Source organism: Sesamum indicum, linkage group LG3, assembly GCF_000512975.1.
Source record: "Sesamum indicum cultivar Zhongzhi No. 13 linkage group LG3, S_indicum_v1.0, whole genome shotgun sequence".
In the NCBI taxonomy this organism is placed as follows: Eukaryota; Viridiplantae; Streptophyta; class Magnoliopsida; order Lamiales; family Pedaliaceae; genus Sesamum; species Sesamum indicum.
The window spans coordinates 10,487,884-10,500,384 of record NC_026147.1 but is presented as its reverse complement, the minus strand read 5'-3'; the positions used below and the strand labels follow the sequence as shown (position 1 = coordinate 10,500,384).

At 35.0% G+C, this 12,501-nt stretch overlaps 1 protein-coding gene across 10 annotated transcripts; it reads right to left on the bottom strand.

Moving 5' to 3' along the window:
- LOC105157978 (paramyosin) lies at window positions 1,428–6,420 on the bottom strand. Of its 10 annotated transcripts, none has more exons than XM_011074556.2 (9): window positions 6,272–6,420; window positions 5,542–5,601; window positions 4,930–5,032; window positions 3,797–4,370; window positions 2,591–2,738; window positions 2,246–2,413; window positions 2,049–2,168; window positions 1,902–1,965; window positions 1,428–1,802 (listed from the first exon to the last, which is right to left on the bottom strand). In XM_011074556.2, the coding sequence occupies exons 1-7, from the start codon at window positions 6,365–6,367 to the stop codon at window positions 2,109–2,111; spliced, it is 1,209 nt and encodes a 402-aa protein (XP_011072858.1). In that variant the 5' UTR covers window positions 6,368–6,420; the 3' UTR covers window positions 1,428–1,802; window positions 1,902–1,965; window positions 2,049–2,108. The 10 variants fall into 10 exon arrangements, with proteins under 10 accessions (XP_011072858.1, XP_020548728.1, XP_020548729.1 ...); XM_020693069.1 differs by having other exon boundaries at window positions 1,902–1,955; XM_020693070.1 differs by having other exon boundaries at window positions 1,902–1,911.

Below are 12,501 nucleotides of genomic sequence, written 5' to 3'. Positions count from 1 at the left end.
AGCAACCTTTTGCTCCCATCAATCCACTTCAATTGCTTATGTCACATTTTTTAGGTACTTTAAATTGTTTTTTTTTTTTTGTATCATTAACCATTTTTTTTTTTTTTTTTGTAGATTTGTAGTTAAATTTGTCTCGTTTGTATATCCTCTCACTGCTGACATGAATTTATTTGTATATAAATCATTCATTACATAGATGTTTGATAAAATGTCGAAACAATTTTGTTCTATTAAAGAACAAACCAATAACACTCAAAGTCGAGTATTTTGTTGTTCATTTTCTTCCATTATTTTAGAAATTTCTTTTATTTTATAATTCTAGATGTTTTTATTATTTTCTTTAGAAGATTCATGTTCGAATTTTTATTTAAGAAAAATTATTGTAACTTTTGTTTGATAAAATGTCCATAGCTCTTTAAAGTTACCATAATCTTGTGTTTTATTATACCGATCAATTAGTACTTCTTATAAATTATAATAACTCAATCTTGATAACAAACCTACATTTAACTAATACATTAATCTGAATAATAACAATAAACAAACTACAATAACTCACTTACAGTGAAACTAAACACTCACATAAAGTAATATAAATTTTTACCCACACATTTGGAGAGAGTCGAAACCTTGAACTTTGTTCATGAGATCACAATATTAGCCTCAATCACTAGGTTGAGACATTATTTGTATGTCAATTATTATTTTGATAATATTTTTCATAGTAAACAAAGTCTTTTCTTTTTTTAAAAAAAAAAGAAGAAAGAAAATACGCATTTATGTGTATCCCACGAACTTTAAAAAAAAAAATCAGGGTTGGTGGAAATATTAAAAGGAGCAAAGTATTAAGGATGTAAATATAATATCTTGCAAAATTTCCTTCCACTGAATAAGAAGAAACCCCATTTAGTTTTTCACTGTATTATCCTCCTAACCAACATAGTTGTCTTGTTGCCAAGTTCAACTCTTCAATTAAATGTCAGGAGTTCATACATTATTAAAAAAGTAGAACTCGGCACGTTATGTGGATATATCACAGGGATGACGGATCATAGCTAATAATATTTCATCCAATGCAAATAAAATTCGAATTTCGCTTAAAACATAAAGTACGTCATTTGACCTAGTAGTATGTTGGTAGGACCACAGTAACCAAATTGAACAATATCTCAACGAGCTTTGGTAAGAATGAGAGGTACAGTACCCAAGTTGAACAATTGGTCAACGAGCTTCGGAGGAAAGAACATTTCCTGGAGAATAAAATCCTGAGTTGGGCAGGTACAATAGATTCATCCAACCTAATTTTTTGATTACCCCAAAAAAATAAAATCTCTTACCTAATCTTGGTTGACTGGTTTATATCTGACCTCTCTTCACTCCCTCAAAGGGAATATTAATACTAACAATTTGAAAAGAATCCACTGCAGTTGGATCAAACTGAGTTATCCATTGTTGCATTAAATATTGGATACGCAACAAATCAGCTGGTTTATGCTTTGAATTACAGAAGCAAAAATCCATGGCATGGAGGAGTAATGCCTCAACCATAAATAGAACCCTTTTGTTTTTCCTATACATTTACAGGGTTTAGAAAGAAATATACTCATATCCAAGTAAAAATGCTACAAAAAATCACATTAACACCCTGGTAAAAGAGGAGGACGGAAACAACCAGAAGCATTCCTTCAATAAAACCACTAACACCAGGATTTTTTATATTCATGGAGATTGTGAACGATTTAATACTCACGATTCTTGAGAAGTTCACCTTGTGGCAATTCAGACTCTCCGCCAAATATTCACTGCAGAATCATAGATAAGATAAATTCAGTGGAAAGGAGAATCAGCACCTGGGCTCAGATATTCTGAATGAATTGGGATTTCAACTGAGATTATGGCACCTGCAATAAACTTTGATTGCGAATGTTAACCTATGGAACGAGATTGGTGCAATGCTGCAGATCTCTAAGGCAAATAACTTAGTGCAGTAGAGTTAAGATGAGGCAGGCAATTAAAAGAGATTATAAGGTGATTTGAGAATCACAAACCTTGACAATTGATTTCACATGAAGAAGGGCTCTTTCAACTTTGAAACCTTAGACTACGTTTCACGATTTCCTGACAATAAGATCTTGAGAACTGATGGATTTCTGCCGTTCTTTAGCAATCTTCATCACACATGAAAATGCAATTCAGTGATCTTGAAACTTCTCTTTCGAAACATAACAGATTGAATTTCACCCACCTGGGCCTCCAATTCAGCTATTCTTTGTAAAGAGATTTGTTCAATGCTTGCACGACGTTTGTACTCTTCATCAAGCAAGCTAGTCAATTGATACCTTAACTCTGCCATTTCCTGAGCTAAATCCTCTACCTCTTCCTTTGCTTTCAACCTTTCCTCTCTTACTTCTTCCTGGAAGATATTCACATTAAGTTTACAATAGCTGAAAACTGATTACAATATAGATTTTTTTGCAATTCCAACCAGGTTATGATTTTTGATCAGCTAATCATGTGTCCATATTGGTAACATTAGAATATGTTTCAGAGAAACTGTTTCACATTGATGATTGATATAGTGCAAACACACCTTAAGCTGCCTTATAAGACACTCATAGTCATCTATCTGGCGTGACATTTCAGCCACCTTGTTCCTCAAATCTGCCTCTGAGGGTCGCGGAATGGCAAGTTTAAATAACAATGGGCCTAAAAGATTGCCATATGTGCTGCAAGTGTGGCTGAAATTGAGTGAAAAATGCATCACAAAATTATAATCACAGAGGAACAAAGCCCATGTCTGATGGAGGAAAATATGTACCCATTGGACAATTTGGGCTGGACAAACCAACAGAAAAGTATAAATAATGTCTTAAATTCACAGAGGAATAAATTTCCTTGCATAACTCTATCAGAGTACAGTAAGGTTAGTAACTTAGTATACACATAATGATCCAACATCTTTTATCTGCCATAATGATCTGCAGAACTTAGAAATTCTCATGGAAACTAAAAGATACTATTTCTTGTACCCAGCATTAATATCATTTTCAGATAGCTCCTTCATAGGATTAACCATCAGAATTGAAGTCCTCAACAAATATAACCATGTTTGTTAAGGATATAAGGTATATATGCAACCTTGTATCAGCAATTTTGAAGGCGTTCTTAGCTTGCAAGAAGAAGCTTGAAGACTTTTCTCCATATTACCTGTTCTGTTTGATTAGAGCTGAACATGATGGCAGTAGTAATGAAAGAATTACAATGCATTATGTCATCATGGATCATGCAAATATTGTATACAGGTCAGCATAGTTCCACAGGGGGGATTGCAACAAAATCATTTTCTGTTTGAATTTTGAGCATAAAATTTTTTTGGCTAAAAGGTGAAAACTGCAACTTAAAATAATACCTTTTGGATCTAATATGATTAGCTAGCAGTTCAAATACTTACTGAAAGCCAAGCTTAAAATTTGCGAAACTTTCTCTGGCAATTAATTCCTCTCTAAATGACTCTTAATTTTCGCTTTCATTAGAGAGCCACTGAGACCAATTTTTCCTGAACCAAATTACAGTATCTTATCACAACTAAGAAGTTGATGGTGCGGAAACTGTTCTAAGACGAGTCTTTACTACAGCAGTATGCCTTGGCTTTGGCACATGCAAAAGGGGTGATGAAAGCTAGTTCCCCTTTCCTAAGACTCAAATAAAATAACTAAAAAGCCAATAAATCAAGCTGATAATTAATTGTAAAGCTTCACACTCAGATACACACAATTGCATACTGGTTGTGGCATACCTCAGATCTTTCTCTAGTTCACTTGAGGACTGGTCATTATTTTCTCCATACCACTCATGAAATTGCTCTTCCACCTTCCTGACAAATGCTTTGGTATTCATATCAGACTTCTGTAACTTTCCGTTCAAATCTTTATTTTCCTTGTCTAAGCCCTGGATCACCTTATTTGCTTCCTGAAGTTGGAGCTCCAGATCCTGAATCAACTCATTCATCCTGGAATTTTCTTGAGTTCTTTCTTCCAGCAATTTCTTAGTTTCAAAAAGAGTATGCTCCAAGGCAATTGACTCCAGCTTTGTGCTCTCTATTTCACATTGATATTCTAATGCCATAGATGAAATTGATTCCTCCAGCGTCTCAATGCGTGATGCTGAATATCTAATTAAGACTCCTTTATCCTCTATATCTTGCACTAAAAACAACTTTTCAGGTTCAGATATTTTCATCTGTGCCCTTAACCTCCCAACCTCCTCTGCTAAATCTTCCATGTCTGAAAGTTTCAGCTGAAGGCTGCATACTTGCTCACCAAGACAGTTTAGGTCCAAGTTCCTCATGTTCAGTTGATCCTGCAGGTAATCTGTGAGAAAAAATGAAAAGTTGGTGGATCGGTTTCAGGCTAGAATCATTTTAAAGAAAGCTGCAGCGGCAGTGGATGAAACAGAATAGTGTTGTCAACTAGATCATACATTTTATAAGCAAAAAAAAAATCAACCCTTAAATTTGCCACATGTAAATGATGTGAGAATATAGAAGATCAGTTATGAAACTTGAGGAAATGAAGTGAGAGAAGTCGGTGAAAAAATGTCTGTGCATGTCTGAGTCTGTCTCTGTGTGCATATAGTTTCAACTGAAGATTGGCATTACTTGCATGTCTTAATGCAGAATGTAAAAAAATTTTAGGAAACATTGTGTCTGAAGATAGATATCTGCTTTAAATTTATGCAGCATACACAAAAGTCACAAATAACGGAAAAAAAATTTCAACTCTCAAATCACGTTATAAGCAGTTGCTTAATCCCTCTGGTGATTATGCGAAGCAAAAGAGTTCGAAGCAGCAAACTGACGTAAAAGGTTTTACACATGTATTGCAACAACAAAAAGAAGAGATATGAAAAATATGCCGAGGATGTCACCACCTATTTCTTGGCTGCAATTACTGAGTTCTCTTTCCAAATCCGCAATGTGTTTCTTGTCTTCTTCACGGGATTTCGATAATGTCTTAACATGGAATTCCAACTTCTGCATTAAAGAGATGTGTGATTTAGTGTTCTTGAGACTAGTCGCACAAAAAATTGTTTTATCCCCATTTCTTAAACTTGTGTAGTCTAATTGATAATGAAAGATTTCATCTTCTGTAAGAAGGGGTTTATACTTACCAATCTTATCCAGTAAGAAGGCTTAGAAGGGACCATAAACAATTACTGCAGGCATCTCAATTTGGATAAAGACAAATCACTAATGAACTCAGAATTTTCACTGAGTTCAATGATGAACAAGCAAACTTCAATAAGAGAAATGAAAGCATAAATGTGGCACCCAACTGACAGTTTAGACACCAGATAATGCGTCACTTTGACCATTGGTTAGCCAACAAGGAGAAACCATTACAAACAATATAGAAATGATGTTGCTTCATATAACAGAAAAGGAAATATGTTAAAAACAAAATAATGGAGGAACAAATTGTACAGGACTGTAAACTAATTTTTGAATTTATGATATCAAAATGTAACTAAAGAAGGTATTACTCTGATTAGATCAAAGCTCTGGGACTTTGAATCTCTCAGCATCTCCTTTTCCTTTGTCAGCTGTTATCCGAGACAACAAAGTATGAAGTATTACATGACTAAGAAAATAAATTGGCATGAAAATAGTAGCCTCAAATAACAACACTTAAGAGGAATGGCAACCTAACATATGCAACTGAAACATCAGGCTAAAGAGCAATTAAGAAACAAAACAAAGACTACTGATCATCAGTGGTATTGGCAAGGGAGTAAATAGTCTACTATGGTGCCCTGCCCCTAAAAACTAGTTGAATGTTGAAGCATCAGATGACCTCAAAGCACTATTAAATTCCACTGTTTGTAGAAATGGTCATTTTTTGTTGTTTTCCATGAATGACTTGTTACAAGTTACCACCCAGACTCTACACAAATTATTAGGTTACGGATGGCAGCAACAGTCAGCTATAAAACTTGAAGCTCATAATTCATAACACTGGAATCAACTTTCAGAATAAGACAAGAAAAAGAACATGCAGTTTCAAATGCATTTTAAGAATTTGGTCAAGCTATTAAATCTTAGAAAGCTGATTAATAACATAAGAAATAAAATCTCAAAGCCAACATCCATAAATTAGCTTAGACAATAAACAAGTATCACACAGTGACAACAATTATAGGAAAAGAAACTTGTTTTGTTTCTTCTCTAGCATCCCCAAGTTTCAAATCATTTAGTTTCGGGAGACAGATTTACCTCATTAAATCTTTCCCTGATCTCCAATAACTCGTCAGCATCGAGAGAGCTTTCACTAACGCCACTTAATCTACCCGACATCTGCAAATAAAGCATTTACCACAACAATTTACGCCAGCAGAAAATTCGAACACACCATTTTGAGGTGTGGAGCGATCGGCGTCGAATAAACCCCCGCCCCGCCGCAACTATCTTCAGATTCAATTCAGGCTCTGTAATCCAGCGTGGAAAGCGGAAATCGAAGAATCGTGGAGGAATTGAAGCTGCTTACAAAACTCGTTAATGGAGGGAAAACGAATGTGGGGGGTGGGAGGGAGGGGAATCGGGTGTGGGTGAATCGAGGGTCTCTAGCGCCGAAGAATACTTTCAAGGACTCTTGTAATTGGCTTACTCGGCCGAAACAATACGTGACGGTTCCTCTATAACTTATCTGAAAACATTTACATAATGTTTGGTTTTATTTTTAACTTGTTTTGGGGTATTTTGTGGAAATAAAGAGAGAAAAACAAAGATAAATAAAAATAAATTAGAGATAGTGTGTATGTTTGAATTTGTTTTTAGAAATAATATAAAATAAATATGGTATATTTGATATTGGGTAGTGGGAAGACGAAAAATACTGTTCATTATCAAATTACGTCTCTTTTATATATATTTATATATATATATATGTATAAATATATATATAATTTATTTAGTTGTGAGTGATTTAAAATAAATATTATTTTTTAATTAATTATATTTTTTGAAAAAAGTAATTTAAACTATTTTAAGATAATCAAAAATATATTCAGAACCTACAAAACTAAGCAAATCAAACATACTTTATATTTTGGCCCATCTCAAAGATGGGCCAAAATCAAAAGCAAACATAGTACATATTTGAGATATTTGGTTTTGATTTTGGCACATATTAATTACTATATTTGGTTTTGATTTTGGCACATATTTGAGATGGGCCAAAATGTACATTATGTTTGTCTTGTTTTATTTTGCTAATTTTAAAAATATTTGCATTATTTTGAAACAATATTTTGATCATTTTTTGTCTAAAAAATATACATATATATATAAATATATACATATTCATTATCATACATATACATATACATATACATATAAGTATACATTTTCATACATATACATATAAATATATATATGTACGATGACTGCATCTTGGATTTGTGCAAGAGGTGACCGTGTCTCAGACGTAGTCATCATAAGTCTTGTCTAGTGCAGTCAAAGCATGTAGCGAGAATGGTGAGTTTCAAGAAGAGGATTCCTTTCCTGTCAATACGTGACAGAGGGATCTCTAATGCACTTGAAGATGCGTTCACGCTTTATAAACCTGTGGCCACAGTCATTGGTCAAATAGGAAAAGAAGTTCTTATGTCGAGCAATTTGGCGTAACGCTATCTCAAATATTAAGCATAGACGTCTAGTTTAGGATGGGAGCCAACACTAAATTCCATGCCCTAGACTGAGGCCGGGAGACGGTAGAGGAAGGACCGTATCCGTATGGACTCGAGATACTAAAAGTTTACATAGATACTCGCCTAGTCTCTAGTGCCATGGACCGTTGCTAGACGGCCACCCATAGTGACGGGCTTCCTTGATCAAGGATTGATCGAGAATTATTAATGAAATTAGATTTATTTAATAATAGTGTTTGACACTAGTCCAAGTCTAGCTGAAAGGTGAACTAAAGAGTTACACACAAATCACAAAAAGGAATAAGGAATTAATTTAGAATTAATTTCATAAGTAATTAAATTACTTACAAATGAGAGAGATCCATTGGATGGATGAGCCCAAGGATAAATTAATAGTATCAATTTATATTGGGCTTGTTCTTAATATTTAATAACATGGACTTACTAATTAATAAAGACATATTGGACTCATGTATTTAATTGAATTAAATATATGATGGGCTTAATTAGGTGTATTTTAATTAAATTGAATTTAATTAAAATTGATTGGGCCTTGTATTTTATCTCAATAAAATCAGCCAAGCACCCTAGTTAAAACTCATTGGATAATTCTAGGAAAGGAAATAATTGACTAGCAATTCTAATTTTTGGAAAGTGCTATGTTAGCCATTCTTTATTTGGAATAAAGAATATATTACCTTATAGATTGTGGAATAAACCTAGATACATTCTAGTACATCCATACAAGGTATACATATTAGTTATTTGGAATAACTAATACGATTACACAACACAAAAATTATTTCTACCCTAGAACCCCAAAAATCCCCCCCGGTCTCCTAAACACTTGGTGTGTTTTTTCTCCCTTATTCTCTTCTAGCAAAGGGGATTAAGGGATCCCATATTCCGGTGTGGTGTGGGCGTGTCTTTAGAGGACTTCTACTTTGAAGTCTTGCGTGACGAATCAACAAAAGAAGTTCAAAGTAAATCAAACAAAAAGGTAATCCTTAATTTATGTTTCTTGCACTTCTCGTTTTAATTTTACCATAAGTTTTCTTTTAGTTTTATTGTTTATTTAATTAACTACATCGAACGCCCGGGCACTCAAAGGGTACACCCCTTGAAATCATGATTTTATTATATTTGATTTTTAATTTACGAATTTTTATTTACCGCTTTCGCTTGGAATTTTTCGGGCTGATCCACTCGCATTTTTATTGCCTTTCACACACATTATACCTATTTTTGACTTGACATGCGATGTATACATATATACATACAACAAGTACATGAGATGTCTCTTGTGTGTGTGTGTATAGTGTATAAGCTTGTTTATATGTCATTTTGTATATGCTATAAAAAGAAAACACTCTTCTCATACTTATCATCTTGACCACTGTCTCTTGTCCCTCTCTTTTCTCTCTATTTTTGTTCTTCTTGAACTAGTTTTAAGTTAAAGTAAGGTCCTCTTGAATTTGATATACTAAGTTAATAGTATAGTTAAGTCTCTTACACTACATATATTTTACCTCTAGCAAGATTTGGTATAGACCATCTTGTGGTGTATTGTGTGTTCGATGTAGAGGAGATCTTGTTGGTTTTTGCATGAGCACATGGTTGGAGGAGAAAAGATTGAACAAAATTTTCAAATCAGAAAGGCAAAATTTTGTGATTATATTTCCGTCACTCTTTGTTACAATAGCAATTTGTTTAATTTCAAGCTTGTTTTATGCTTATTAAGTGCCAAGTGCCAAGTACTTGGGATTAAGGGACTAGTTCCCTTTCGATTTAAAATTTAAATATACTTATTTTCATTCTTCCGTTGTGTTCATGCCAAGTCCCAGGCCATACAATTCTTTCATAATCTATATAGAGAAAAATGCAAGCAACCCTTGCAATATTGCAAATTAGCAAATTTCCTCCTTATGAAAAAAATATATAGCAATTTACTCCTTTGTATTTTCTAATTTATCTTCCTATCTAAGGATGTGAATTTCTTTATTTTAAAAAATAGAAGGATTAAATTACTATTTATATAAGGGTAATTTACTCATATACAATATCAGAGGGGGTTAAATTGCATTAAACTAAATCTGCATATAGTAAATATCAACTAATAGATCTTCATAATTTTAAAGGAAGTAACTCATTAAAATGACACATTTGTTATTTTCATTACTTACAACTACTCACTTGTGGTTGAGTAGGGAACATAAAAGCCAAAAGGGAACTTACCCTAGTGTGTTTAGAAGACCCCCCCTTGAGCTAAAGGAGCTGACCTCTTAGAGTCATTGGAAGCAGGTGAACCTAGAGGAGGGGGTGGCAGCAGAATGGTCCCTTAGACTCCCATAGACCTGTTTTGGAAGTAACTTGTCAAACATTATCCTTTCTGCAAGATGTACAAAACGGCATTAGGATTCCATGACTGAAAAGCCAAGAAAGAACAAGAACACGGACAAATGTAAATACCCAAAGGTTCTCCCAGAGGGACGACATAGGGACTCAAACCGAAATGATGTAGAAACCTCTCATCTATTAAGCTCCTACAGTCATAAGGTTTATCATTTAACTCCTCTAGAAGAGAGAAATCAATAGTTTTATCTTTTAAAGTAAAGGGAGCGGTAGGAGGAAGATCATGGATCCACTAGTGGGTGAAGGCCCATTGTCAAGGAGGCAAGACATAAACAAAAAAAAGAAAAAAAAAACTGCCTTCCCAGAGTCTAGGCGAATTCAAAAGCAGGCAGAAATCGCACCCATGACGAGGGTGAAATGAAAAACCTCGGGCTCAGAATGTTTTAATTGAAAACATTGAAAGAAGGCTTCACGGGAAACAGGGGCACGATTAAACTTAAAAATTATAGCAAAACTAGCCATCAGATGAAGGAAGTTAGGAGCCAGTTAGTTCAGGAGAACCTGAAAGAGACAAGCAACCTCTTCATAGAGGTGTTCACAATTCGGTTAAACCGATCAAAACTGAATCGAACCGAATTTTCGGTTCGATTTTAAAAAAACTTTGGTTTTTCAATCGCTTTTTTTCCTTGTTCGGTGATCGAACCGAAAAACCAAAAATAAATTATATATATTTTAATTTTATTAATTATATATAATACAATTAATATTATATTATAATATAATATATTATATTTAAATTATATAACTAAATTGAGTCAAAATTGAGACTTGATTACTTGACTTGAGTCATTGACTTGAAAATATTTTTGAGAACCCTGGCTCTCTCTCCTCTAACGCGCACGACAGAAAAGAAAAAAAAAATTAATTTTTTTATTTTTAAACTGAAAAAATAAAAAAAATCGATTATAACTAAAATTGAATTGAGGCTCTTCGGTTCAGTGTCGGTTTATGATTTCAGGGGAACCAAACTTTCAGCTCGGATTGATTAATCGAACTGAACACCCTTACCCTCTTCATAGAAATCAAGGATGGGAAAACAGAGGCTGGTCTAAAGTTGGGTGGTAAAAAAACACAAACAATTAGGAGGACCGGAGTCGGGGTGACTATAGGGAGAGAGGACATAAATAGTATAATCAGGGGGAATCCCAAACCCCTCCATCAAACGATGGACGCCAGTCAGCTTAAAAAAGGTAGGGGTCCAATCGCCAGATGCACTAGTCTCCCTCTCTTACTTATCACTTACTTCCTTTTGTTCATCCTTTTCTTCCTCTCTAGGGGACGAAGCCTCCTTTTTCTCATTATCCCCGTGTCTTCTCCTTCCCTCTCTGAAGATTCATCTATAAGACGACGAGCGGTGGCAACAACTTGCCTTAGGCTCCACCTCAGGGCCCTGAAAAGTGGACGAGCATGGACCCATCCTCACCCAGAAGTAGCCTCAAAAGGATCATCGCGTGCCACCTCTCTCCTATGAACCTCACAAATTCGTTCGAAGAAGCCACTAACGAAGAAGAGACGTACACCCAAAAAGAAAAAGAAGGGTAAAGAAAGAAGGAGTAAGGTGAAGGAACTTACAAGAAAGGAAGAAGAGGGAAAGATTTTAGAAGAATGAGGAGAAAGTGGGTGGTTAAACCTATCTGAAGCAAAAATAATCGTCTCTCATTGGGTAGTTACCAAGAATATGGGGTGTGAGTGAAAGTGGTTACCAACACCTCTCAAGAAAAGACGACTAACTAGGCTAGCCTTCAAATTAAGACTGAGAAGTAATGAAGCACGAAGTCCAAAGATAAAGCTCTTTTTCATTTTTCCCTCAGGTAGGTAAGGAGGTCTTTGTCAAAAAATATCCTCCTTGAAGGAATGAGAGAAGCTCACCCGCTCTAGAAGACCTTTCTACTATGAGAGGAGTAAATGGATCTCCCCCTAGAAGAAAGGGGCTGAATGGTGTGATCACAAATTATGGGCCCAGAATAAAGCTCAACATAGAACCCGAAAGATATGAAATGGACAAAGACCTTGAGGAGGGTTTTCTCTAACCTCCCAGACCCAAAATGAAGGACGAACCTAAATGAAGATGGAGCCCAAGCAAGCCCACAGGCCCAAAATCCCTAGTGGCAGCCAGCTAGGCACTTGCCGAAGTGGTGAAAGGTTACTGGGAGGACCCAATAGGATGCACTCTTGGGGACATAGACAACGCCCTCTTACTAAAGTCCCCTAATCGAGAAGGACTCCTACTTGATTCGTCAGCCAGTTTAGATAAGGATATCACATAGATAAGATATCTATCTGGAAGTAACCACATTTCCTAACCTTCGCGAACACCAATCTCCCTCACCACTGGGTAGTGCTATAAAATCAAGTTTGGCTTTGAGGGCGATGATCGTTTTTACT

What these genes read in the sequence shown, in the direction of transcription:
- LOC105157978 (XM_020693068.1), bottom strand. Translation starts at nt 6,367, where the DNA reads ATGCTTTATTTGCAGATGTCGGGTAGATTAAGTGGCGTTAGTGAAAGC. An exon ending in TCAGGGAAAGATTTAATGAG is followed by an intron (nt 5,602 to 6,271) that starts GTAAATCTGTCT and finishes CTCGGATAACAG; the next exon opens with CTGACAAAGGAAAAGGAGAT. An exon ending in TAATTGCAGCCAAGAAATAG is followed by an intron (nt 4,371 to 4,929) that starts GTGGTGACATCC and finishes TTTTTCTCACAG; the next exon opens with ATTACCTGCAGGATCAACTG.